The sequence below is a fragment of the Notolabrus celidotus genome, chromosome 7 (assembly GCF_009762535.1).
Source record: "Notolabrus celidotus isolate fNotCel1 chromosome 7, fNotCel1.pri, whole genome shotgun sequence".
NCBI lineage: Eukaryota > Metazoa > Chordata > Actinopteri > Labriformes > Labridae > Notolabrus > Notolabrus celidotus.
Window position 1 is genome coordinate 24,070,102 of NC_048278.1, and position 25,595 is coordinate 24,095,696.

The 25,595-nt window shown below is 40.5% G+C and overlaps 1 protein-coding gene across 4 annotated transcripts in view; it reads left to right on the forward strand.

The window, feature by feature from the left end:
• The window catches only part of fbxo41 (F-box protein 41), an 80,287-nt gene that overhangs the window by 45,145 nt on the left and 9,547 nt on the right, over positions 1–25,595 (forward strand). For all 4 annotated transcript variants that reach the window (XR_004631851.1, XR_004631852.1, XM_034687714.1 and 1 more), the window contains 3 exons: positions 11,379–11,586; positions 17,065–17,138; positions 20,808–21,196. Coding sequence is in view for 2 of the 4 variants with exons in the window: in XM_034687714.1 (XP_034543605.1) it covers positions 11,379–11,586; positions 17,065–17,138; positions 20,808–21,196 (671 nt within the window). In the remaining 2 variants the exon portion in view is untranslated. The remainder of the gene's footprint in view (positions 1–11,378; positions 11,587–17,064; positions 17,139–20,807; positions 21,197–25,595) is intronic.

Consider the following 25,595-nt stretch of genomic DNA (forward strand, 5'->3'; position numbering starts at 1 on the left):
TGCAGTCCTGATTAGAAAACATTTAAATGCAAGAACAGTGTGTATACAGAATGCAATGCAATATGAAAGATGTCTGTTAACAAGTAATTTTCTGGAGTTTTGTACAACTATTAATAGATGTGCTATCAGCACTGTGAGGAACATAGAGAGCTCATTTAGTAGCACTGGATGTCTGCAGTCAGATATTTAAAAGGCTTTAGATTAGTGCTTCTTAGCAGGAAATCATGCAGTGTGCAACATAACTATCTGCGTAGAAACTGCATTCAGATATCCAATAGAGATATGAAATAAGAAGGAAGTATTCTGCATACCATTAGATAACACTGATTGAAGCATACCGATGATCCAGTGGACGCTAGCCTTCAGTTAGAGAAGGATTTATGAGCAGTCCTTGTTCATGTCCGTCATTAAATGGAGGAGACTGATGTATGCGTCCTTGAGGCCGGATGAAACACAAAAAGGAAACAGGAAGGAGACTATAGCCAAGCTTTCAGTGGACACGTGTCTCTTCTCTCTCATTTTGTTAAAGCTGACATGAAAGGTTGAAGTAACCGCTGCATGGAGATTCACTCTGGTTATCGGAGTGAACGATGCTTGGAGGATGCAGTGGGGCTCAGTGTCAGGATGGGTTTAGTTCTCCAGATGAAACCTGATATGGAGACAATGCTGTCATGATTTATTTCTCTTTTTGTCAGAGCTGTCAAAAAAGCATTGAGCTGGATAAGTATTCTCCTGTGTATATGTTGAAATGCATGTATCCCTTAAATAAGTCCACAGATCAGTCATCTATTTGTCTATCCAGGAAAAAAAACATCCCTGTCATAACTGAAAGCGAATGCTGACTTTACAAGTCGCTCTGAATTAAAAGAAAAATGTTGACAGCTTATTTCAGGTCTCTTTTGGTGCAATGGTTAGCACAGTTACTGGTTGTTTTTTTGACTCCTGGTGTGAAGCCTCTGGTTCAGCATTTTGGGTACATTTTTATTTTGTAGCAATATTTGGATGAGGTGGTGAATGCACAAAACTTTGTCTCTATTCTGTTCAGGGCTACTACAATCGAGACAAAGTTTTGTAGAATGAGCATCTTGCTGTGTTTGAGGGGACTTAAGCTAGCAAATGAGAAAGAAAACTTATGAGGTAATAAACCAGCACATAAGTAGGGTCCTTTTTTAAAATCTAATTTCATACAATCTTTCTTTTCTTGGAACCAATGCAACCTCCCTCTGCTGGTCATTGGAAATAATGCAGGGTTAATGCACTCTAGTACTGGCTTCACTTTTGACACCAAGAGGCTTTGTCCACTCTTACAGCCTATGATGATGACTCTTAAGTTTTAAGTGTGTGTGAGAGAGAGTGACTGATTGCATCTTGCCCTATGTCAGCTGAGATTGATGCCCATTTTAAGAAAAGAAGGACAGTTATGATTGGCTTGATGGCTCAGTTTCTGTTACAATGTTACAATGTCATTTAGCAGACGCTTTTATCCAAGGCGACGTACATACTTCAGTATGTGTGTCACACATACTGAAATGCACAATCATCCCCTAATTTTATCCCTGAAGGACTCTGCCATATGTGATTCCTTTAACCAGGAGTTTAGGTTTTTCAGAGGCCAAAGTAAGTGTTTCCACTCTACAACATAATGTAGTGGTTTCTCAGAAAAACCTGTCACGTTGAGGCTTTGACTATTATATATTCCAGCCTGTGTGTCATTTTTTTCTATCATCCTTTCATCCCTTTCATCCCCTCCAATGTTGCCATCCTCCCTACACATCTCCACATGCCTTTTTTGTCTTTGCCTTTGAGTCTTTGTGTGTTACGCCTACCAATGTGTGACATTATGAAATATTGACAAGGTAGTCTACTTTAAAAAAAAAAATACACTACTTGATCCAGGTCTCAAAACAGAACAACACACAAACAGCTGTCCTTTGTCATGGCTGGAAAAGCTTTCATTTATGTAACATCCTCATCTTCCTCGCTGAGGCCTTTCAGTCAGTCATCTCTGCCTTTAAATATTAATGAGGCATAATTTTGAATTAATGGACAGAGATGATGACAACTGTGAAAGGGGGCTGACCAGTGATTGTAATTAACATTTAAGCAGAATCCTTCAGAAGATCATTCCTTATTAATCAGGCTCGGTGCAGCTGGATGTCTTTGCTATTCTCCACTATTTGTTATGGTTGTTAAGTGGAAGCAAAATTTAACACAGTCTGCTTAGCTATTCATTATTTCCCTGAGCGTGTGCAGTGGCATTGGGCTTTAATTTAGGTCTTCAAAGCTCATTTTCTTTGTATGATAAAAAAAAATCAGAATGATGTATTTGCAAGCTCTTAAGGCCTACATTTGCGAGTGAAAGAATGAATTCAGCATTTTATATTTCCAAGAGCTTAAAGGGACAAGAAAGCATCAGATAGTGAATGCATATTAAGCGAATGAGTGCACTTTTGAAGCCTTATCACAGAAAGCAGCAGAGAGCAGGACCAAGGTTTGTTGTCTGGGCGCTGAGGGGAACTGTGTGGTAAAAATAAAACAAAGAATTATGACCTTATTCTTGTTAATCAGCGCTATTGATTGTATCACGGCTGTTTGTGTTCATGTAAGGACTAAGTGTGGCACATTGTTTACAGCAGCGCTTATCGCTTGTATGTAATTCAATACAGCAACTCAATAGCAGGTGTGTAACATTATGAAGATGTAAGATAGGACATGATCCCCCAGAGTGTAGGCACTGGTGATGGTGGAGTTTAGAAACCAGGTGGATTGGCACTCCTGTGAATGCTGCAGGTAATTGTTCTGATGGGGAGGTGGAGGGTTGTGCAATTGTAAGACCTCAAAATATTACATAAGAATTGCAGTGATATGTAATAGAATGACTTGCTTTTGGTTCACCATGTGTTTAAAACAAGATATGTATATCTGAAATATCGATTATTGGTTGATATGGTAAACATCCATCAGTTACAGAGCACTATTTTAAATTATTTGTAGCATATTTACCATTGTGTTGCATCACCTCTTCTTTAACAACACTGTAAATGTTTGGGAACCAAGGGGACCAGTTTTGAAGTGAAATGTTGGTGTCATTCTTGCCTGGTATATAGCATTTTAGCTGCCTAACAGTGCCGGGTCTTCTCTGCCGTATGTTTTGTTTTATGATGTCCCAAGTGCTTTCAAAGTGTGACAAGTTGGGACTGCAGGCAGGCCATTTTAGCACCTTGACTCTTCTACTACTGAGCCATGATGTTGCAATATAAAATGTGGTTTGGCATCGTCTTGTTGAAACATGCAAGGTCTTCCCTAAAAAAAGCATTGTCTGGATGGCAGCATATGTTGCTCTAAGACTTGTACGCATTGTTCAGAATTAATGGTTCAAAGTTGAAAATTCAAAGTCAAAGTCTTCCTTATTGTCAAATCTGCAGTATGCAATAGACATATTGAGGATTTGATATTGCGTTTCTCTCTCAGACCCTCAGCATTGCTTTTTGGGTGAGGCGGGAGTAAATGTCATGGAGGGAGGGGAAAGAGGCACCAACAATCTTCTCAGCTGTTCTCACGATGCCCTGGAGGGTCATTCGGCAGGACGCAGTGCAGGCCCCGTACCACACAGTGATGTTGCTGGTGAGAATGCTCTCGATGGTGCCTCTGTAGAAGTTGCGCATGATGGGGGCAGGGGCTCTAGCTTTGCTCAGCTTGCGGAGGAAGTAGAGGCGCTGACATGCCTTCTGGGTCAGTGATGCTGTGTTGGTGGTCCAGGTGAGGTCTTCTGTGATGTGCATGGTGGTTCAGGTGAGGTCTTCTGTGATGTGCACACCCAGGAACTTGGTGCTGTCCACCCTCTCCACAGCAGCACCGTTGATGGTCAGAGGAGCGTGCTGGGTGAGTGTTCTCCTGAAGTCCACAACAATCTCCTCCGTCTTCTCCACGGTCAGAGATAGATTGTGGTGTCCGCACCACAAGACTAGGCGGCTCACATCAGTCCTGTAGTTTGTTTTAATGGTGTTTTTCCAGATTTGTAAGCTACCCATACCATCAGGGAAGCTCCCTGTTAAAGTGTGCGTCCCTCCCCACTGCAGAGTATAGGCATCCCTAATTTCCATAGAATGTCAAATTTTGATTTGTCAGACCATTGGACAGTGTTCTATTTTTGCCTCACTCTATCTTAATCTGGCCTGGTCTCAAACAAGTTGCAGGTGTTTCTGGACCAAGTTTATAAATGGATTCCTCTTTGAACCTGATTTATGGATGCAGTGATAAATGGCGATGGTTTTTGGATGTGATTTTGAGCACATACGGTGATTTCCACCACAGATCCATGTCTGGTTTTAATTTAGTGCTGCCTGAGAGGCAGATCTCATTACCTTCTGACAGAGCCTGGTCAGCTGTTTCCTTGTGTTTCTAGCCTTATGCCAAGCTAAGCTAACCAACTGCTCACTCCTGTTATCTCCACTCATACGTGTATATTTATTGTGGAGAGTGGTCAGATAGGGAGGAGACACACTCTGTGGCACCATCTGCAAACTTGGAGCGCAAGGGCCACAAGTTAGTATTTTCTCCTCGTCCACAGGCATGACTCTGTTTTGAGGACAGTGTCAATCCACTGTGGATCCTCCACTCAGTCAATTTCTCTGAGTCATGCTCCAGACTAACGACCTGCATGTTCATCACTCAAAAGAGATAGCACTCTGCATTTTTTTTTCTTCCTCCCCCCAAAGTGTGGGTAAACAGGCAGTCATGTTTGTCACCTTGAGGCTTTATTTCTGAGGTGTCAAAGAGTGAGTCACACTGTAAGAGCGAAAGTGTGTGTTAAAATTAGGATTGACAACAGGAAGCAGCCACATCCCATTTCTCCCCACTCCCCTGTCAAACCTCCCGTGATTTCTGCTTCCACATGACTGCAGATTTCTGTTTGCTGTCTGTTGCTTTAGCCTCTGCAGTGTTTCCTCCTCACAGCCTTTGTGCCTGTTCTCCTCTCGTGGATATTTTTTTATCAGCTTCACACTTCTGCTTTCTTCCTCCTCTTCATTTCTACTGCTTGTTTTCTCCTTGCATGCCCCTTGGGGTTTGGTAGCCCCCCCCTGCTCATCCCCCAACAACCATAGGTGTTCAATCAAATTCCTGATTCCCTTCCTCCTCCATGAGGATGCTGTTAGCATGCCAGGCATGGTGCATCTGTGCATTTCCCCCTTACACAGAGAAAGAGACACAAAGTCTTTCCTGTGTTGCTTCCAATATATTCCTCCTCATGGGATTGATGAATCTGTCTCCTACAACAACAAAAATCTGATACAATGAATAATTAACTGAGACAAATTGCTGACGCTTCACAGCTTGGATGCCAAAACGCAAATCGTCTCATGTACAGTGTAGTAAAACAACAACCAGCTAGTCGATTAGGAGCAGCTGTAAGGAAGCTATATGTTTTTGCTACTGGAGGCTGAAGTTAAAACAGTGTTAAGTCATTGTGCTCTCGTGTTGAATAATGAGAGCAAAACTTGAGCTTCAGGCCAAAGCATACATCACATTAAACACAGCTCCACTCGTTTAATTCAAATAAATGATACTTGGGCTCATTAATGATTTGCATTTTACAGGGTAGGATGACTCAGTGATTTATTGTGCTGAGTTTGTTTGCTAATGCATGTTATTTTGACAAGAGCACTTCTACCCAGCGTCTGTCTTCCCTCATTCTGAGTTTACTCATGACTGAAGAGCAGGGTTTTTAGTCTCTGCAATCTTGTGACACATTTCATAATAACCTTGAGTTTTCAGCACATACTCTCTGTGAATCTGATTATTCAGCAAAGACAGAGTTATTGACCGGCTGAACATGAAGAATTTAGCTGCTATAAAGCCGAGCGGCTGAATATTAAGATGAGCCATGCGTCTGAAGCAAAAATATTTGTATTACGGGCACTGATATATGGGCATTAATCAAAACTAAACTCTGAAGAAAACTAACACTTAGATATGAATCAGCATTGTGAGAACGAAGTAAATGACAGAAAACCTGCTTGAGAAACATTTATTTGACTTGTAATTTTGTTTTAAAAGTTGAGCCATGTCCCATCTGTCAATATGGGGTAGGCAGGTAGGCATGACCTGCAGCCAATCAGTGAGGAGAACTCCAAATGTTTTGGCCTTTTAAGGTGCTAGAGGAGTAAATATTGAGCTCACTTCAACATGTGATTGGAAACATCTTTCTAAATGAGTGTCATCATTACATTTGTCTACTGGATGTGCAAATAGGCAACGTCTTGCTAATGAGTTGGTTCTTACAACTTTTTACATTGATACTATCTCAATGTTGTGTTCACAGCTTGTTTCACTGTCCCTAAAGGGGTGTAAAATCAATGAAAGAGGCTTCAAGGTTTAGTCAGGGTCAGAGAAAGATGTAACAGCTTGAAATTAAGACTTAAACTAACTTAAGTTGGAGAAGACTTTAGTCAGAAGTCTGTAAATGGACTCCAATAAATATCCAAACATCTCTTCCCAGTGTGGTTTAATAGTTATACTGCTCTCTTAGTTAGCAGCTAATCATACAGCAACAGGTGAAAAAAACAGTTTTAATAGAATAAAAGGACAGGTTCAATGCTTTATTAATTATGTTCATTATGTCTCTTTATGTGGATGAAACCAGTCACTGTCACCTTTTCAGTTGTTAAGTTCAACCCTGAAAGATCTTTGCTGAAAACTTTCTGAAGAGTGTATGGAAGCTGAAATAATTCATTGCTTTTGAAATGGTGGAGAGGAGAGTTGATCATTTGATGAAGATAGGAAGGGTAAAAGGAGTTGGAGCTGAGGCAAAATGTCTCTCACACTAAAGGGTTTAGAAGTGTCCTTTTCTGTAGACACTTTTCTGTAATCTTTTAATCTAAAAAAAAAAACGCAATGTATTTTAGGCTCTGTATTTTAGGCTCTGTATTTTAGGCTCTGTGTTCAGCCCCTTCATAGAAAGCAAAAACAGGACATAAATACCATTTCCAGTGGTGGACAAAGTACACAGCTTCATTACTTAAGTCAAAGTATAGATACTCCAGGTCAAATATTACTCCAATACAAGTGAAAGTTGCTCTGTCAGATTATTACTTGAGTTAAAGTACTGAAGTACTTGCTTTTAAAAAATACTAGAGTATTCAAAGTGCTTCTTAAAAAATCTCAAAACATTGTATTTTCACAAAGCATAAATGCAGTCAAGAATAGATAGAAGTACATTCGCTTACATTACGTTTATTTAGAAAACATTACTTGAAATCTCTAAAAACTATACCATGGAATAAAAACAGGAACTAAGTTACTCCAAGCACAGACAAGTTAGTTTGAAATGTTGATCTGGAATTAAACAAATGTTACGTAGTGCAACACGCTTTCTCAGGTTGGACAGTGAATTTTTGTACGTTTGGGCAGAGTGGGAAACATGGTGAACATTTCAAACGATACGTATCATTCTTCATTTCAAAAACCTCTATCACGGGCTGAAGATATGGACATGGGTGCTCAGGTGGAGAATTATAGCCATCATTACCGCCTCTAAATGAACTGCCTGATCTGAGTGAAATTTGCTTTGTGTTTGCTCCAAGTTCAACTGTGGAGACGCACAATGTACAAGCATGACTAAACCCCTGAGACAAACAGAACTACACAAACACATTTAACTGTCTTAAGGATTTCAGAAAATAGAAGGAAATCATCAGCTGACTTCAAAGTAAAAGTAGTGAGTAACTAGAGCACTGATAGAAATGTAGTGGAGTAAAAAGTGCAACAATTGTCTTCTGAATGTAGTGGAGTAAAAGTAAAAAGTCTCCCCAAAAAATAATACTAAAGTACAGATACTCAAGAAATTTACTTAAGTACAGTACTCAAGTAAATTTACTGCGTTACTGTCCACCACTGTCCATTTCACATTAAGTTCAATAGGTTCACACAGCAGCCATTTTACATTACGTTCAGGGTAAGAAGTTCAAATGTTGTGCCAATTTCCTTTGTTCACTATTGTTGGTGATAAACATCATGTCATCATTTCAACTCATCACAACTGAACGATAAAGACTACAGATATAATAAGAAGAGACATAGGGTCACATTTCAGGTTAAAAAACATTTCATAGCCCATTAGCTACCATTAAAACAGAGCTAATTTTAGCACTTAGCCACTTCCTAGCTAACACTGTTTGAGAAAGAGGATATGATAGGAAAGAAATAATATCTATTCTAGATATTAATGCCCATCTGGAGCACATTATTTTGAGCCTTGGGATAAACTACTGGACACATTTAAGCTAACAGTGCAACGCTAACCTTGCTCCCTCTTTAAGGTCCACTGTTTCCATTTCACTGTGTTATCAGTGCAGGCATTATAGTGAAACAATCATACCAGAACCTTGTACATGTTTACTAAAGCCACTTGACTACCTTAGTAGTGCTAACTTTGACTTCATTGTTCATTTTTGCTCTGTGGTAGCGAGCCAAAATGTTCACAGTAAAGTATGGGCAGGCACTGGTCCTATCTTCAACATCATTGATATAGCCTACTGTAAGCTTCACTCCAGTTGCTGTATCTTATTTAATACATCTGAGAACACTGGCCTATTTATTAGCTGGCTTGTCATTGTCAATGTTGCTTGGTCTGTGTGCCAAAACCAGCACAATGGTCAATCAAAACCAGCCCAAAACTAATCCAACAGTAATTAATAAACAATAAAGCCAGCCCAAAAAACTGGCCCAATGCCAGAATTCCAAATAAATCCTGTAAAGCCTCTGCAACACCATATATATTGTCTTCAAAATACAATAGCATTGCTACCATTGTCGTCGCTAGTCAGTTGCAGGGTGGGCAATGACTGTTGTACATGCAGGCAGGGCTGCATCTGTGTGTGTGTTTACCTTCAGGTGGGAATGTGTGTGCATGTGTGTGTGTTTTTGTGACACATTCTAAGTGTACCTGCTTATCTGCTTGTCAATTTGTTTGGACTTGTGCGTCACAAAGTAGCTTATGGCTGATATGGATTTTTATTATTCATTTACTTGACATCAAAAATAGACCCACTCAACCTGTGGATAATAAAATCTACCCAGGGCAGCACCTTTAAAGCTCAATTTCACTGGGAAACCACCAACCTGGCAACCCTGGTGAGTTTGTTTAAAGCCCAAGTATGGTTTTCTGTCTGTTAAGCCTTTTTCACACAGACTTCCCTACACAGCTCCAACTTTCCATCCTTAGTATGACATCAACAGAAAACAGCTGCTGGGATGACTACAAGTACCTAAACCTTTGACAGGAATAATTAGGAAAGAGATGTTATGGTAATTAAGTTGCCTTCATTAACCTGATTGTTTATTCCCAGAAATAATAGTACATGTGTTTTTATTTCTCCCTGAAGGTCAAATGCTCAGTTTAATTTTGGAGTTGTATTTTGTGATCTTTGCCGGAGGATAAGAACTGTGCCAGACTCCAAACTATTCTTATCTCAGAGTGCCCCCATTTCAAGAAAATCCACAGTGTGAGCTGTTACTGCTTTTGAACACTCTGTACTCTATAATGGTTAGTAGTAGTGGGGGCTTGACAGAAGCTGGACATGATTGTATCCAACTCTATAAGCTACTTGTTTTTTCTTTTTAAGCCATTTTAACTGGAGGGGCTCAGATTTGATGTCCCTCTGTCTTGTCTGCAGTGACGGTCTGATCCTTTTAATGGCTCCTCAGTCTTTGTCAAGGTCAGATGTCTGCGTTGTTTTGTTAAGCTCTCCTGGCTGCTTTGTTTGGACAGTGGAGGCTCAGGCTGTTTAGAAGGACACACAAAGACAAACATGCTCTAGGGATGGAAGAAGAAGCCCCATATGGAGACTGTTACCTATTAAAAGCCTTAAAAAGGAAGAAGGAAGTTCTGCAGAAGATGGATACTGATTGGGGGCAAAGTATTTTGATATGGCATGGCTTGTCTTGATAAAATGAGTACTGAAACTAGGAGTTGTTTCATATGTTTATATGTTTCCATCCATATCTGTGGATTCAGGGTTGTATGTCAGACCAAATAAGCACCTGAAGATGTCTCTCTCGACTCTGATATTGATGACTGCTTTTTCACTATTTTTCAACATTATTAAGTTCCCCACATATCTCTGATACATTTCAGCATCCTGCAGCTCACGGTTATTATGGCCTGCAGCTTGTTTTGGTTCAGTCTCACTGCTCTCATCCTCATCGTTTCCAGCCTTAGCTGATATTCCTCACTGTCATACATTTACATTTTATTACATAAATGATTTATCCGACAATAAACAGCAGACTGATCCACGATAGAAATGACTGCAAGCTGCAGTGTGAAAAGCAAACTCACATTCAGCAGCTTTAAAAAATACTGGGATAGTGAGCATCAGCTCCTTGTTTTGCTATCCAACTTCACTCTCACTGCTCTGGTAGTCTGAATTCTGTTTGAAGCAGGGGACCAGAGACTCAATTTAAGTTTTTTTTTTTTTAAGTATAGCAGTGCAACCACTGGATGTGTAAATAAGCAAGTGTCAACTGACAACTTCAGCATGTAAACTTGAAAGCTGATATGTAGATGTGTTCATAACTAAAACATAAGATGTGTTCATTACTTGTTTCTGCTGCCCCCAAGTGGTTCAAAGATGAGCAGAGCTGTTTGAGTATATACAGTAGGTGGAATCCTCTGATCTGCATGTCTTTAGTTTTCAGTGTTTCTTTAGCAGCTGTCATTTAAATAAACAGGGACATCATACATTGCGTTGTTTCCTGGACAAACACAGAACCACTGCCATTTCCTAACAATGCAGAGGCTGCTGACATGCAGGTACTTGACTTGAAGGACTCCTTTAATAACATAATTAAAGCTTCAGTTTATTATGTTAATGTGATCCAAAACATTATAATTAAACATTAAGGCTCTTTTTTTAAACAGACAGGCAGCTACAAACACTGTATGACTCCCTGTTCTGTTTCCCTCCGCATCTTAGTGAGACACTGTCCCCTTAATAAACTTGGACCTGCAGTGCCTAAGGTAGTATAAGTATCCAGCTGCTCTTTCACTTTCTATTTCCGTTCTCTCTCTCTCTCTCTTCCTTTGTGTTTGCTTAGATTATTTGTCTCTGTCACAAAGTGTCAGTATGCGTAGTCTCCATGTTAAAAGAGCAGGGCGGCAGCTGGTGCTAAAGTGTGGGATGGTTTTTGTAAAAAAGTGTCCTACGGTAAAAGAAGAAAGACCATTTGTTAAGTACACAATCACCTGAGCTGCTCTTGCCTGTCAGAAGTGATGTGCAGCACATCTGTAGTATCCCCTCATGATGAAACAGAGTCACATAACGCTACAAGAGAGCATAATGCAGGTTTAATATCACGGCTCCTCTCTCTGTCCTCAGAGAAGTCGCTCAGATCGACCAGTTCCTCCAGGAGACGGCGGCACGAGAAGCCAACGCCAAGGTGCGACTGCAGCAGTTCATTGAGGAGCTGCTGGACCGAGCGGACCGTGCAGAAAAACAGCTGCAGATTATCAGCAGCTGTGGCACCACACCCAACGGCAGCCTTGGCCGCTGCAGTCTCCAGGCCTCGAAGGGGAACGGATGCCAGGTGAGCGGACCGTGGCCTGTCTCCACTCAAAATGCAATGTGTGGTGTGTCATTTGACTGCATTGATAATAATGAAGACATTTCCTGTTTTCAAACTGCCAGGACAACAATAAATAATAATCTATAAGTTAAACATGAAGATATCTGCCAGCAACTTTTAAAATCCTGGGTCACTCCTGACCACACTGAAAATCAATACAGTATAGATCATGATATTAAAACTTTCCAGTCTTATGAGCTGTGTAAGATGTAAACACTACACATGCTACATATGTATTCATCAAAACAAAATTCAAACACAAACTTAAATGAGGATGTAATCATATTATTATTTTTAACTTGCATAACCCCTCGACTCCTCCGTGAGACGTATTTCGAGAGCAACTCTCAGCTTTGTGACAGGCCTTGGCACAGCAGCTCTCAGCCTTTGAATAGTGCATAAGCATTGATTGTATTGAGTAATGTCCCTCTTAAGCACCCCAGGTCAAACCCATAATCGACTCAAAGAACCTGAGGCAACAAGTCTGTTCCTGTTACCATGTCTGAAGTTCATTAACAGTCGCAGACTAGACTATTTGTTAATACAGACTAAACTCAATACACAAGGACCACTTCAAAATCTAATGATTGGATGACTCAGGGAACTGAAAAAGGAAGGAAAAGATGGCATACATTTCCTTACCCTGAGTTTGTCTAGTTTTACTTGAGATTTAAATGAAACTGTCAAGTTGTGTGTTTGTTAGAGGAAGAGGAGATCTCAAGAGTTAACAGGAACATGTGCTCCAGGTCTGTAAAGTAATCTAGCTCAATTGTCACACCCCATGTCCCAGAAATTTGTCCATCATTACCTCTCATTGACTCTATTAGCATGGCTTTAATTAAACCTTTCAGAGATGTTATTTTAATGTGGAATGATTGTACACGGCTACATGCCTGACACTGTTGTCATGCTCCACATCAGTCACAGCCTTGGCCAGGGGTGTTTGACTTCTCTGGGTGTTCCATCAGTCTGGCTCATTCTTACAGATTTCAGGGAGGCCTTGAGGAAATAGCTTTATATCAGGATCAAACACTCACTTGGACTCTAGCATGAACTGAAAACAATTGCAGGGCATATAAGGTCAAAGGTCACCATGTTCCCCAAGCGAAGTGGGGTTTTTGGGACAACTTAAGCAAACATTTTAGGGAGGTTTTAAAAGTCCTGCCAGCAGAGTTGTTCCCCCATTCAGCGCAGAAAGTGTAGTGAGATTAGTCGAGTTCCTCTTCCAAAAAATCAAAGAGCTTATCATGTGAGATCTCTTCATCGCCCAGGCTTAAACCCTGAAAAGCAGCCCCTGACCAGATGTATCTCAAAATATGTGTCTTAATATAACATAACATCAAGACAATCAAGTTTTATCCTTCCCCACTGGATCACAATGTTATGACTTCAAATAGTCTCATCCTTACATTCAGATTCAGAGCTGTAGAAATGATCTTCTTGCTCTGGGAGCCGGAGATCTTTCTCTTCAGCTCTCTGCAGCTCCCATTGTTTCCTTTTTTCCCACCCTGAATTTGCCTCGTTATGCCACACAATAAAACCGTAGAATCAGACACTTTCTCCTCTTAAAATGTCACTCATTCAAATTATCAAACACCTCTTAGAAGAAAAAAAAAAGGCAACCTGTTTCCTTACACACATTTGTGTGCTGCCATGGAAACCACATCTAGCTCCTGCATGATTAGAATCAGATGCAGATCCGCCTCAGAGAAAACAGCTCTCTCATTTTGGTGCACTGTTTGAGAAATGTTCAGCACTAATGTTCTCAGATCACTATCACTGAGTTCAAGGACATGGTCGACGTACTCGGCTGAGTCACTTCATGTAGTCTTACTGTACGGTGTGTAATCATAGTGATGGCTCATTTGTAATGCTGCAAAAGCCTGTTAAAATGTAAATTGAGACACATAGGGTTTCCTCTTCCATTAGCTATAAAACAGGCCTTCTTGGCCTGTGATTGACCTAAAACACTGCTGCCTAAATTTAGACGTTCTCTCTTTGGATCCAACCATCAGCCTGTTTCATGTTTGTGTGCAGCGCTGTGAATAATCTACTTGACAAGTACATGTGTGAAGTCACAGACTGCTTGGCACTTTCTTACACTGTCAAGGGAAGCCCTGAGATACCACCCGTCCAAGCTCACACCCTCGCGACCTCCCTCTCCCTCTCCCTGTCACTGAATCAGAGAGGTCGCCCTCGTTTCCTGGGAGACGGGCTTTAGAGCCACAGAGGTATTTTAGGACTGACAGTGAGGGAAAGGATGGATGACTTATTTCCTGCTCACACTCTAGTTCAATCCAAGCTGAGTCTGGTGTATTTCTTAACAGGAAGTGCAAGGTGAAGGAAGCTTTAACTCTTATATAGTGGTGCGTAAAGTTTGGGCTTTCTAACAGGTGATGACCATAGACTGCAAAATGAATGGACGTAGTATCCGTGACGTCACCCATCTGTTTCTGAAGTGCTGATTTGAAGCCAATCGTTGGCGGGGACCATACTGGAAATGCTGAACAAGACCTAACTTCATCCGAACTAGTGTGAGGTAAAGAGGCGGGCTGTGAGCCTCCTTGCCAACAGCTACAGTGTTCCTGCCTGTCAGTCAAGTGTGCCGATGGAGAAATTAGCTATTCAGACACAAGTCGTTTTTTGAACCAGGCTGCAAACATGTTTATTATTACTGTAAAGATCATCCTTTTTAAATGGGTGTGCATATGGTTTCTGGTGTTTCTGCAGCCAGCCTCAAGCAGACGCTCAATGAACTGCTGTGTATAACACTTCCACATGGGCTTAATGTTTTGAGACCGAAGGTTGCCGCTTGTTGTTTTCAGAAGATGTTAGTTGTAGTTAGTCATTTGAGGCTTATAAATGCAGTCTGATGCTGTGATTGACAGCTCTGCTGAGCAATGCAGCTCTTGTGATGCTTTCTGCCAACAGGTCACTGAACTTTTTTTAATCAAAAATGTTTGCTTCAAACGACCCCAGAAGCTGTTCAGCTGTAAGCTGTACAGATCTGAGGGATCTTCATGGTTTTATGGGTAATTAAATGTATGCTTTGGTCATTGGGAGAGGCGGGACTTCAAAAGCGCGCCTCCATCAGTCAATTCCTTCTGCTCAGACACTCACTCCACATGCCCAGAGCTGTCAGAGTAGCAAGGGGTATATTGACATCACTTTTGGACAATGTGACGATGTGGAGACTTGTCATCAATCGTTAAATGCAGTCCTAGATCAAACTCAGGTCCCTAAAGTTGAGTTTTCATGTTCTTGATACATTTTGTTCCACCCTTTTCTGGGGGATTGGCTTTCACCACAGACTGGCCAGGAAAGGGCACCATGGATGGTGTTTGCCTGTTTCCTCCATGGTCCATTTTCTCTGGTACAGGTTCAGGGACAAGCTCTGTGAGGAAATGCAAAACACAAAGAGAGGGAGGAAGATAGAGAGAGAGAGAGGGGGAGGAGTGACAGTGTCTATGTTTATGCATATTATGCCTGTGTGACACGTCGCCAGTCTTGTACACAAAGTCCCACCTGGCACTGCTTCACACACACACAAACACACATGTTTGTGTGTGTTTTTACGCACACAAAATGTATACACACTTACAAACACTATACACACTGCACACTTGAGTGCACAGGCAGCTTTGAGTGCTGTTTGAAAGACTGACTCTGGGATTTTACTCTCAGGCAAACAGAGAGAGTGAGAAGCGGCTGCACACCCACAACCCAATGCACTTGAAAATGCGCACCTGCTTTCAGAGCTACAATCAAATATTTCAGGTAGTGGGAAATGTGCCAAGGGTTTTTCAGGTTGCTATTGTGGAAACAAGAAATTCATCCGGAGAGTTTGATATTGATATTCTTGTACACGGAGGATGATTTTAATCCTCCTGCAGCATCTTTATTAGCCCATAGTTTCATTGATGCAGAAGGAAAATGTGTAAAAATCTAATATTACTTTATTTATTGAGTGTAATCTCATGCAATAGACAGTGAATTGTTTTCTTATGAGGCAGTCAGTGACTCTTTTTGATTTGTAAAGGAAACTATATCTTTTAAACCGCTGTGATAAAAATGATGATTCCTGATCTAATGGCTTCACTCAGTGAGAAAGAGTTCCTTCCTCTTCTTTCCCTTTTTCCATGTTTCCGGCCAATATGACCCGAAATTTGTTGCCCATGAGCCTGACCAGATTCCCGTACCATTCAAGGTTGCAAAACTTAGTAATCATTTCTGAAAATGTCTGTTGATGATATCTTGGTATGATATACTATACCGAGTGGCAACCAGCCCATGGAGTAAACGGAACCCTTGAAGTAAACAGCATTTGATACGCTGGTATATATCGTGGTTTAGGCTCTTTTTTTTCAGTGTGTTATAATATTGCTCTCTCTTTTCTCTTATTCTCCTCTATCCCTCTTTTCAACCTCAACTCGGTTGAAGCAGATGGCCTGTCTAACATGAGTCTGGTTCTGCTCGAGGTTTCTGCCTGTTAAAAAGGAAGTTTTTCCTCTCCGCTGTAACTACCTAAATACTGCGAGGTGCAATGCTCATGGTGGATTAAGATGAGATAAGATCGAGTCAGTAACAGGGGACTGGATTGTATCCTGTCTTGGTGTTGGGTCTTTGTTAATAATTGAACGCAAGTATGGTCTAGACCTGCTATGTTTGTAAAAGTGTCTTTGAGATAACGTTTGTTTAGATTTGGCGCTATACAAATGAAGATTGATTGATTGTATACTGTGTTTGGTATTATTTCAAGGGAGACCTTCTTTGCTTCCATCCAAACCAATTGTGAATCTTACATCAAACCCTTCTGTTTCAGTTCCGCATGTTTGTTTTTTTGTTTTTTTTATTTTGTCTCAGGAGAAATTATCCCAAAAATCATAGCAATCTTCTGTCCTCACTGTGATCTCTGATATGTATGTTGTAACTGGGGCTTGACTGAACAACTGAATCATACAAAAGAGTCTGTGATTCAAAAATCATTTGTGTTATTATCACTCTGATTATTTGTTAAAAAATCAAAGTAGTCACATCTTTATTTTGAACTCACTGAGAGGAGCTCTCCATGAGCTGCATTTGATTTACTGTTTATGTTCGCTGTCTGCTCAGTGGGGACTTGTCAAGCAGCCGCCTGTGCCCGTTTCATTTTTATAGCAGATCTAACTCAGTTTGAGAGTTGCTCTAAAATAAAATACTGTAAATCTCATGCTTCGGTTTAGAGCGTATTCTTTTTAATCAAAGTCTAGAAAATGTCTCAGTTATAAAAATGTAATGTAGATGTGGAAAAAGTATTGCATCCATGGCTATCATTAACTCTTCAGGGAGCGTACTCAAGAATACATACTGCCATATTACCTATAAAATGAAGCATAAAGCATGTCTAATAAACATTTATTAATTTCTCATGTGTTTCTCTTTATGTCTGTGTCTGTACAGAGGAACTCCAGCCTCTCTGGGAGCACAAGAGGCATGTACCAAGTGTCTGAGCGACGGTCTTCTCCCAGCACAGGGTAAGTCTACACACTCCCTCTTATTCCACGTGTACGAGTGATTTCACACCAAGGAATTACATCCAGACCACCAAAGTTTCATAAAGAGGTTTATGGCACAGGTGGTACCACCCAGAGGAGAAGAGAGGATTATATGAGCTCATAACTGGCACATTACACATGGTTTAATGAAGAGTCCTTTCACTTTTTAGGAAGATTTTTCTCTCTGCCTTTTTCGTCTTTCTATTCATGGAAAAAAAAAAGCTTTTCTTTTGGTTCAGCTGGAGATTTTGGAGCTCTTTCCTGTCAAATTAATTTGGTTCACCTTTTTTTTCTTAACATTTTAGAGCAGTTGAAGTAAAATCACACTCTGTCAGTTTGCCTTCCTGCGCTCTCTGCTTGTGGTCCTCAGGCATTTGGTTACAGCATTGCAGAAAAACACAACGAAACCTTTGGAAGTGTTTGTAGTTTCCACCTGTTTGATTTGGGGCACTTTGTGTTTTTTTGCCAGTCCCCAGTAAGCTGCGAAGGTACTATAGTGAAAAAATAGATTGCCCTAATATCAGATAGTTTCTGTAACATTCATATAGTAGGGAACGTGCTGGAAAGGAGAGCTGCATGGGACTGCTCCTCTACATATTATTAATTAATACTTCATCCAAATAAAATTACTGTAAAACTATATTAGTCTAGATATCTGAATTTTACTGTAGTCCTAATCTAGTAGACTGTTGTTTTCTCATTACTTCAGTTATGAAATGGCTACAGTCATTTACGGTGAAAAAGTGTCATACATTTGTTAGTTCCAGCTATGATTGTACCACAGATCGATATATTAGATCATATCAAGGATCAGAATGTATCCACGATCTGCTAATCCACAGAGATTTTAGTATCAGTGCATTATTTTTTTCTCCTCTTGCAGTTCTATGCTCATACACAGGTGCATGTTGACATTGTTCCTAATGAGTATGACAATGTAAGCTTAAATTGAAGTTCCCACTTTTCTTATGAGTTCTCAGTCATTTGTGTTAAGTGATATATATGATGTTTTTAAAAGTCCTATACAAATAAAGTTATTATTACTTATAAAACTAATGGTAATTTAAACATAAAACCCTTATATATCAACAGATACCCTTTATTTGATATTGAGAATAGAGTATCTTCTCCTCTTGCACGTCACTCCTTGCTGAGACATCCACATCACTATGTTCCTATTTAGTGTTTAGTGTCATGTTACACGGCATGTAATGGAAAAGATCCCAGTTTTTAGTCAGGCTCTGCTCCACAGCATTGAGGTGCAGGTCATCTGTCTCTCCTCCTGAGGTGTGACCGAAGTATTTCTGGCTCTCTGCTGGTGATTTCAGACATGCTGCTGTGCCATCAAACTCTGACTAACCCCACCGTCACTTCCAGTTGGTATGTGAATGTGTTTCCTAACATGACGTCACGCAAACCCTGTCAGACCTTCCCTGTCGAATCATTGATGGCACTGTACACAAAAACAGACACAGTGACCCTGCAATCCGTCTGTCTTCAGTTATTGATAGCTCCTCATCAGGGATCAACTTCATCATCTCAAGAAAAGTTTGAGTTCTTCGTTTGAACCAGTCTTATAGTATATGTGTTCTGCATATAGAATGTATAAAGCATTGAAATAGCCTCAGTGACTTATAGGAAACGCTGACTCTAACAAACTTCTGACTGCCCTAGAAGTGGAGCTGAGGTTCGCCCCAAATTGTCCTTAATTATCTTTCTCTATCAGCCTTGATATTATCAGAATGGATGAGATATAGAAAACATATGCCCCCTTCACAGTTTGACTCTGATACTACAACTGTTTCTTGTACCAGGTTTCTGGTGGTTATATCAGAGTTTAATTACCTGTGCCCATATCTCTATGTGTCAGTTTTACATCAAAATGCCTCAGAGAGTTGGCTCTGTCTTTTTTACTTTCAACGTGTCTTTATTTGTCCTTACTTTTTACCATAATATTTGTTTTCTAAGTAGTAATTTGAAATGCAGACAAGTACTGTATAGCCATGCTTTCATACTGGTTTGCACATGAGGGAAGTCCCACCAATCACTCGAGTTGTTTTATGTTTATTTCATGATGCTGCTTTATATTCTGAGTACACTCTGTGTAATCATTTATCAGCTAAACAGTGTATAATGAGATTCCAAAGATCTGGATCAACTCATATCATTACATGGTGTTAAAGATTGAAATGTTGACAAAATATTAAAGCAGCTTTAGCAGGTTACTGCTGACATACTGGGATAAATCACAGTTTAGTCTTTGACCTAGTTTAGTTTATAAAAAAAGGCTTTTATTGTTTCACATAATCTTATTTCATATACAGTATGCAGCGTAACCTGGATATCATCGTCTGCGTATCCGTTTCCCCAGAAAGCAAATATAAATGTTACCTGCAGCACTATCTATGATTCTTTTTATTCCTCAAATGATGAATGCAAATGTTTCCACTCTGCACATTAAGCTGCGAGAAAGAGGAAGAAAAACTGATGAGGGAGAAATGAAAACAGGGAAGAGAAATGCCCTACTTTTTCACAGGCTCGTATTTGTATCGTCTCATTACTTGAATTGGATGGGAGTTTATTTTTTGAGTACTGTAGCAGCTCACATGTATAAAAGCTGCCCTTGTTCTGCTATAAACCCTTGAAAATGCAAGCACATTGTTGTAGGTCATACAGTGCATGTTTGTGGTTCATGTTGCTTTCAGATGTGCATCCACTCATGTCAAATTGAATACACGCACTGCTCTGTGCTACAGTGGATCTTAAAGGACTATAAAAGAAAACTTAGCAGAGATCACTGAAGGATTTAGAAAAGAGTGTACTCTCAGTAAATGATTTTTATGCTTGAGGCTACAATTAGCAGTTAGCCCAGCTTTCGATAAGGCCAGAAACAAGAGACTGACAAGTCTGAGAGTAAAATACAAGACGCTCACTAGATGCATCGCCACCACCTTTTTTGTTCCAAATATCAGCAAAAAACACTCAGAAAACGTAAGATCTATTCCAAGTGTTGTCAAATGAATGCTGAAGATAACAACTGCCTTTCAATAAATGACATTGAAGAAGATTCAGTCATACCTTTCACTGTAATGTACAGTTTATTACTCTGTTTAAGCTCTTTTTTTTTTTTTTTTACATTTTCCCTTTGTAATCATATATTTTATGTCTCTATATAAAACCATTTTTCATTTAACTCTTGGTACTGTTTTGTGTACTTTGATATCTAGGTTAAATGCCTTCGGTAGCTCATGTGAAGTACATTGATTTGCAGTGTTGTGAAGAGGTACTGTGCAGATGAAGTTGCCTTGCCTCTAGAGATCACTTATTGGAATATTTGACCCAGATTGGTTAATCCATAAAAAGGGAAAGAGTGAAGAAAAAAATCGTACAAAACTGTTGTAGTTTTGCCAAAAGTATTTCTTGGATCCTCTGCTGACTACCTACCAGACAGCCCTTTAAATAACCCTTGTAAAACTACAGTCTGTCATATTAACACTTTAAAAGGTACCTTTAAATTGCTGCTCTTTCTTACTTTTAGTAGGAGCTTGGTTGACTCTTCCTTCATTTCCTTAGTCATTATAATAAAATAAGCTTACTAGTTGTGGCATAGCAATCATTTTTATAACTGCTTCCATCTCTTTCCTGCAGAGCATCCGGGCGGATCAAGTCGGTCTCACAGGGTTCTGGAGGTTATGACAGTGACAGTGTGGAGATGCACCCCATGGAGGAGTGTCCCGAGGCGCAGTACTATCACATGCAGTGCCGGCTGGGGGAAGGGGGATACGAGCGCTCCCCTGGATGTGGTGGTGGCGGATCAAGAAACTGGGGTCTTCGTAAACAGGCCATCCAGAACTGGCAGCGGCGACCGTACAGGAACAGCACTGAAGGCGAGGAAGGAGACGTGTCGGACGTGGGCTCCAGGACCACTGAGTCCGAGGTGGAGATGTGGGAACAAGAGAGGAGAGCTGTGGCTGAAGTCCAGCAGTCTGCGGCTCCATATCCACAGCATGGCAGGGCAGGCTATCGCCCTAATGCAGGTGAGTTTTATTCTTAGCAATGTATGTTCTGCCACTCTTAGCTCCAATCTGACATCCAGCAAGCAGCTCAGACTCATTGGAGCCAGGATTCACATAGCAAATGCCTTAAAGTGATCTCATGAGGGCAGGGACTGATGTGGATCTGAGTCAGGTTGAGTTGCTGGAGTTGTGTGGCTTCACAAACTGACTCTGGATCAGCTATGAGCATATATGGTAAACACGGAGGTAAGGGGCCCCATAGCTGCGGCAGTGTGTAGACACAACAAAGTCAACACATCATGAATAATGACTGAAACTCTGAAGTGACTCAGTCAGGAACACAAACACAGCCACAAATGTGTTTTGGAGGTGTTCTTTAAAATATTTCTGTGCCTCACAGCCTTTCAGAGACTAACTTGATTGGATTCTGGGTTGTATGGATAAAGTTCAGTTGACGCAGCTTGATGAGTCAAAAGGCCAGTTAGCAGCTACAAAAGGTTGAACAGTCAACACTTATATGTGATTTCTAAAGCACAAAAAAAATGAAGGTTCAAAAGAAGCCAGAACACTGGTGTAGGAGTCTAAACTGAATCGATTTCAAAATGAAACATGATTTAATGTGCACAGTAGTGGCAGACAAAAACAAAGAAGCAGTTTCAAACGTATTTTAGGCAGCAGTGAAGGTGATACAATTCATCTAAATAACCTCACAGATCATTACTCAGATTGTACTTGGGATTGTATGCACATATTTATTAATATAGATAATCCAGTAAATGGATTATAATTCAGTATTTGAAACCGTAAGGGATGTTTTGTTTTTTTTACCAAGATGACTTCATTAGTAAAACATCTTTTGTCAGCATGGGACCTGCAAAGTCCTCAACACTTCCTCTCACCTGCGGTGTCCCTCAAGGGTCTGTACTTGGTCCATTGCTCTTCACAATATACATGCTCCCCCTTGGTCATATCATCAGCCAGTATGAACTTTCTTTCCATTCTTATGCCGACGACACCCAGCTGTACATTAAAACCAACTCAACTGCTCCATCACCTCTCTCAACACTTACCTCCTGCCTGGAGGAAATAAAGGCGTGGATGAGCCAAAATTTCCTTCAATTAAACTGCTCCAAATCCGAAGCCATACTTATTGGCACCCCCCACCAGGTCCGATCATCCCCCATAACCACCATCAGCTTTTCTGGAAGATCTATCCCCATTTCATCTGCTGTCACCAACCTCGGTGTGAGACTGAACCCTCACCTAACATTTGACAATCACATCAAACATCTGTCCAAATCCTGCTTTTTTCACTTAAGGAACATTGCCAAACTCCACCCCTCCCTCACCGTAACTGACACTGAAAAGCTCGTCCACGCCTTCATCTCCTCCAGGCTCGATTACTGCAATGCCCTCCTCATCGGGACCCCCATCAAAAATCTCCACAAACTCCAACTAATTCAAAACACCACAGCCAGGATCCTACTCAGAGTCAGAAAACACAAACACATCACCCCAGTACTCCACACACTTCACTGGCTTCCGGTCACTGCAAGAATCAACTACAAAATCGCACTCATCACCCATCAATGCATCTATGGAAACGCCCCACTCTACTTCAAAAAACTCCTCACCCAGCAAACCCCATCCCGGAAGTCACGCACTCCACATCAGAACCTCCTCCACCCTCCCAGAACCAAACTCCGGACCACGGGAGATCGGGCCTTTTGTCCTGCTGCACCACGTCTGTGGAACTCCCTGCCCAGCCACCTCAGGACCCCACAGTCTGTGGATGCTTCTAAAAACATTTAAAGACCTTCCTCTTTAAAGAGGCTTTTAACTTATTTTAAGTACTCCTTTTAAGAAATGTTCAAGTTTGTTTATACTGTGTGCCTGTAGCACTTTGAGATTTCTGGCAATGAAAAGTGCCTTATAAATAAAATGTATTATTATTATTATTATCTTTCAAGCTCAGTTCTGCAACTCAAGATGTGTACTGTTACAGAGCTGTTAAAGCACAGGGTTAGGTTAACTCAGTGACTCCCAAACTGTGGGGTGTGACCAAGCAGCAACCTCCAGTCTCAAAATATGAAGCCCATGCAGAAGTGTTAGAAACTGCAGTTCATTGAGCGTCCACTTGAGTCTGGCTGCAGAAACACCGGAAACCACATACACAACAAAAAAAGACATTAGGTTGAGTTCAGCTTTTCCAATATGGCTCCCGCCGACGATTGGCCTCAAAACTGCGCTTCAGAAACAGAAGGTGTCAGACGTCACGGATACCAAGTCCATTGATTATACAGTCTGTGGGTGTAACCCCTAGGGGGCAGGAGTTTTTTTTGGGGGGGGGGGGGTTATCCACATATAAAACAGGGAAACAAGTACTGTTGCTTGTGGACATTGTCATGTCTGGTTTTGTATGTGTGTGTGTGTGTGTGTGTGTCTGTAGTTATTTGGTTACAGGCCAACAGATATGGAATTATTATTTTTTTGGCTGCAATGTTTCTGACAATGGGAAATTCTGCCTGTATTGACATAGCTACTGATGTAATTACTTTCTGGGCTGCTATGAAAATAGACTGTGGGCCACTGGATGTGCATCAGTAATGCAAAGGCATGACTATGCAAAGGTTATCAGATGGATGCTCCTATACTTATAACTTTTTAGTTATAAGTTCAGCCGACTGTCTCCTCAGCTGCAGACATGCTGAGAGTAATGTAAACAAAAGAGTGCCTCATGAGTTTATGGTGGCGCTATATCTGGATCATAAGCATTGCATTATGCATCATACATTTTAAAAAAGAGTTTTGATATTGACCTGTATCAGGACGTTTACACTGATTCTGTCATGTCTATTGGGCCCAAACCAGGCCCAAAAGAGCTCTCAGAATAGATGTCGAGGGTGTATAAATTCTGCTAATCCTAATGAAACCAAATGTGATTGATAATGATTTCACTTTTTAAAAGTGTGATTTAACTCGTCCTTTTTTGAGTTGTTCCCTCGATTTTCTTCGTCATCAATAAGTTTGTGAAAGAGGTAAACTGAGAAAAACAATGTCATTCATTATGGTGGTTGCTTTATACTCTAAAGACTGTCTATATTTATTGGACACATTGAACATATCTGTATTTGAGCATTTGCTTGTTGTATCATCTCAGTTTTCTGTCTCATGCTGAGTTTTGAATCTTGGACTGAGCCAAGTCAGACAGTCAATCATGCCGGCACATTCCTCCAGATCCACCACAGATTGTACATCTCCCTGTTAACTTCCCACCCTGCCAAGATACTCAAACTCACACTGCTGCTGCCCTCCATCTTTCTCCACCTGCTGTTAGGTTTCTACTATAAAACAGGTGGAGCGAAGCCGTCAGTGAAGGAGTAAGTCTGGGCCAGGGTCCTGTGACACATGCGTATGAACTGCCCCATTAACTCAAAGGTTTTTCTCACGTAACACCCAACATGTTTCTGGCATGCTGCAGCTCTGACGTACTTCTCCTTATTGGGAGAGAGTATCTGCCAGCTTGTATCAGATGGTATGTTTCTACCAGCACACATTTTTTTTTCCCTCAGCATGTAACACAGCTCGGCTTTTTTTTTAGTTCGTTTGGCTGTGTTGAGCGTGGGTGGTGTGTGTGAAAGAGAGAGAAAAAAGAGAGAGAAGGACAGAAAGAGGAAAAGGGAAAGAAAGAGTATAAGTATTGGTTCATAGCCCTGATGGTTTCAAACAGACTCCTTCCAAGGCCAAAGATGAAATGAGTCATGCTGCGAGGTATAAGACAGGCTTGGATTGGACAGACTGAGTCAGCCAATAGATAGCTATAGAGAGAAAAGATGGACATAAGGAAAGATTATGTAATCTTGTTTAGTGTCTTGTTGGCGCCACCATGTGACAGAATGTGTAATATTATGTGTGGCATTTATTTATAGTAATTCTTTGGGGATCTAGAAGTGTTGAAATAAAGGAGAAACAGTGTAAATGAAATAATGTGGACAAAATCAGCTGAAAAGAGCTTTTGAAAACTACATATAGACTTGATATTTTTTTATACAAGTATACACATTTAGAGCTGTGTATAGATTTACACCAGACTGGTCAAAAAGCCAAAAGGCTCCTGTCTGAGAATTATTCAGGTTGATAAATAGAAAATACTAAGAGATAAGATAAAATATACTTTATTTGATCCCCATGGGGAAAATTCTTTTGTTATTGCAGCTTACAACATGGGACAGGGGAATACAAGAATGTACTTACATAGTTAAAAATATAATAACAATAATAATAGTAATGATAGAATAAAATAAGATAAAATAAAAATAGAATAAAATAATATATGGCAAATATTACAGATATATACACACTATTTACACTTCTATCTGATGAATAGATAGTGATTTAAGTTATTGCACAGATAAAATTG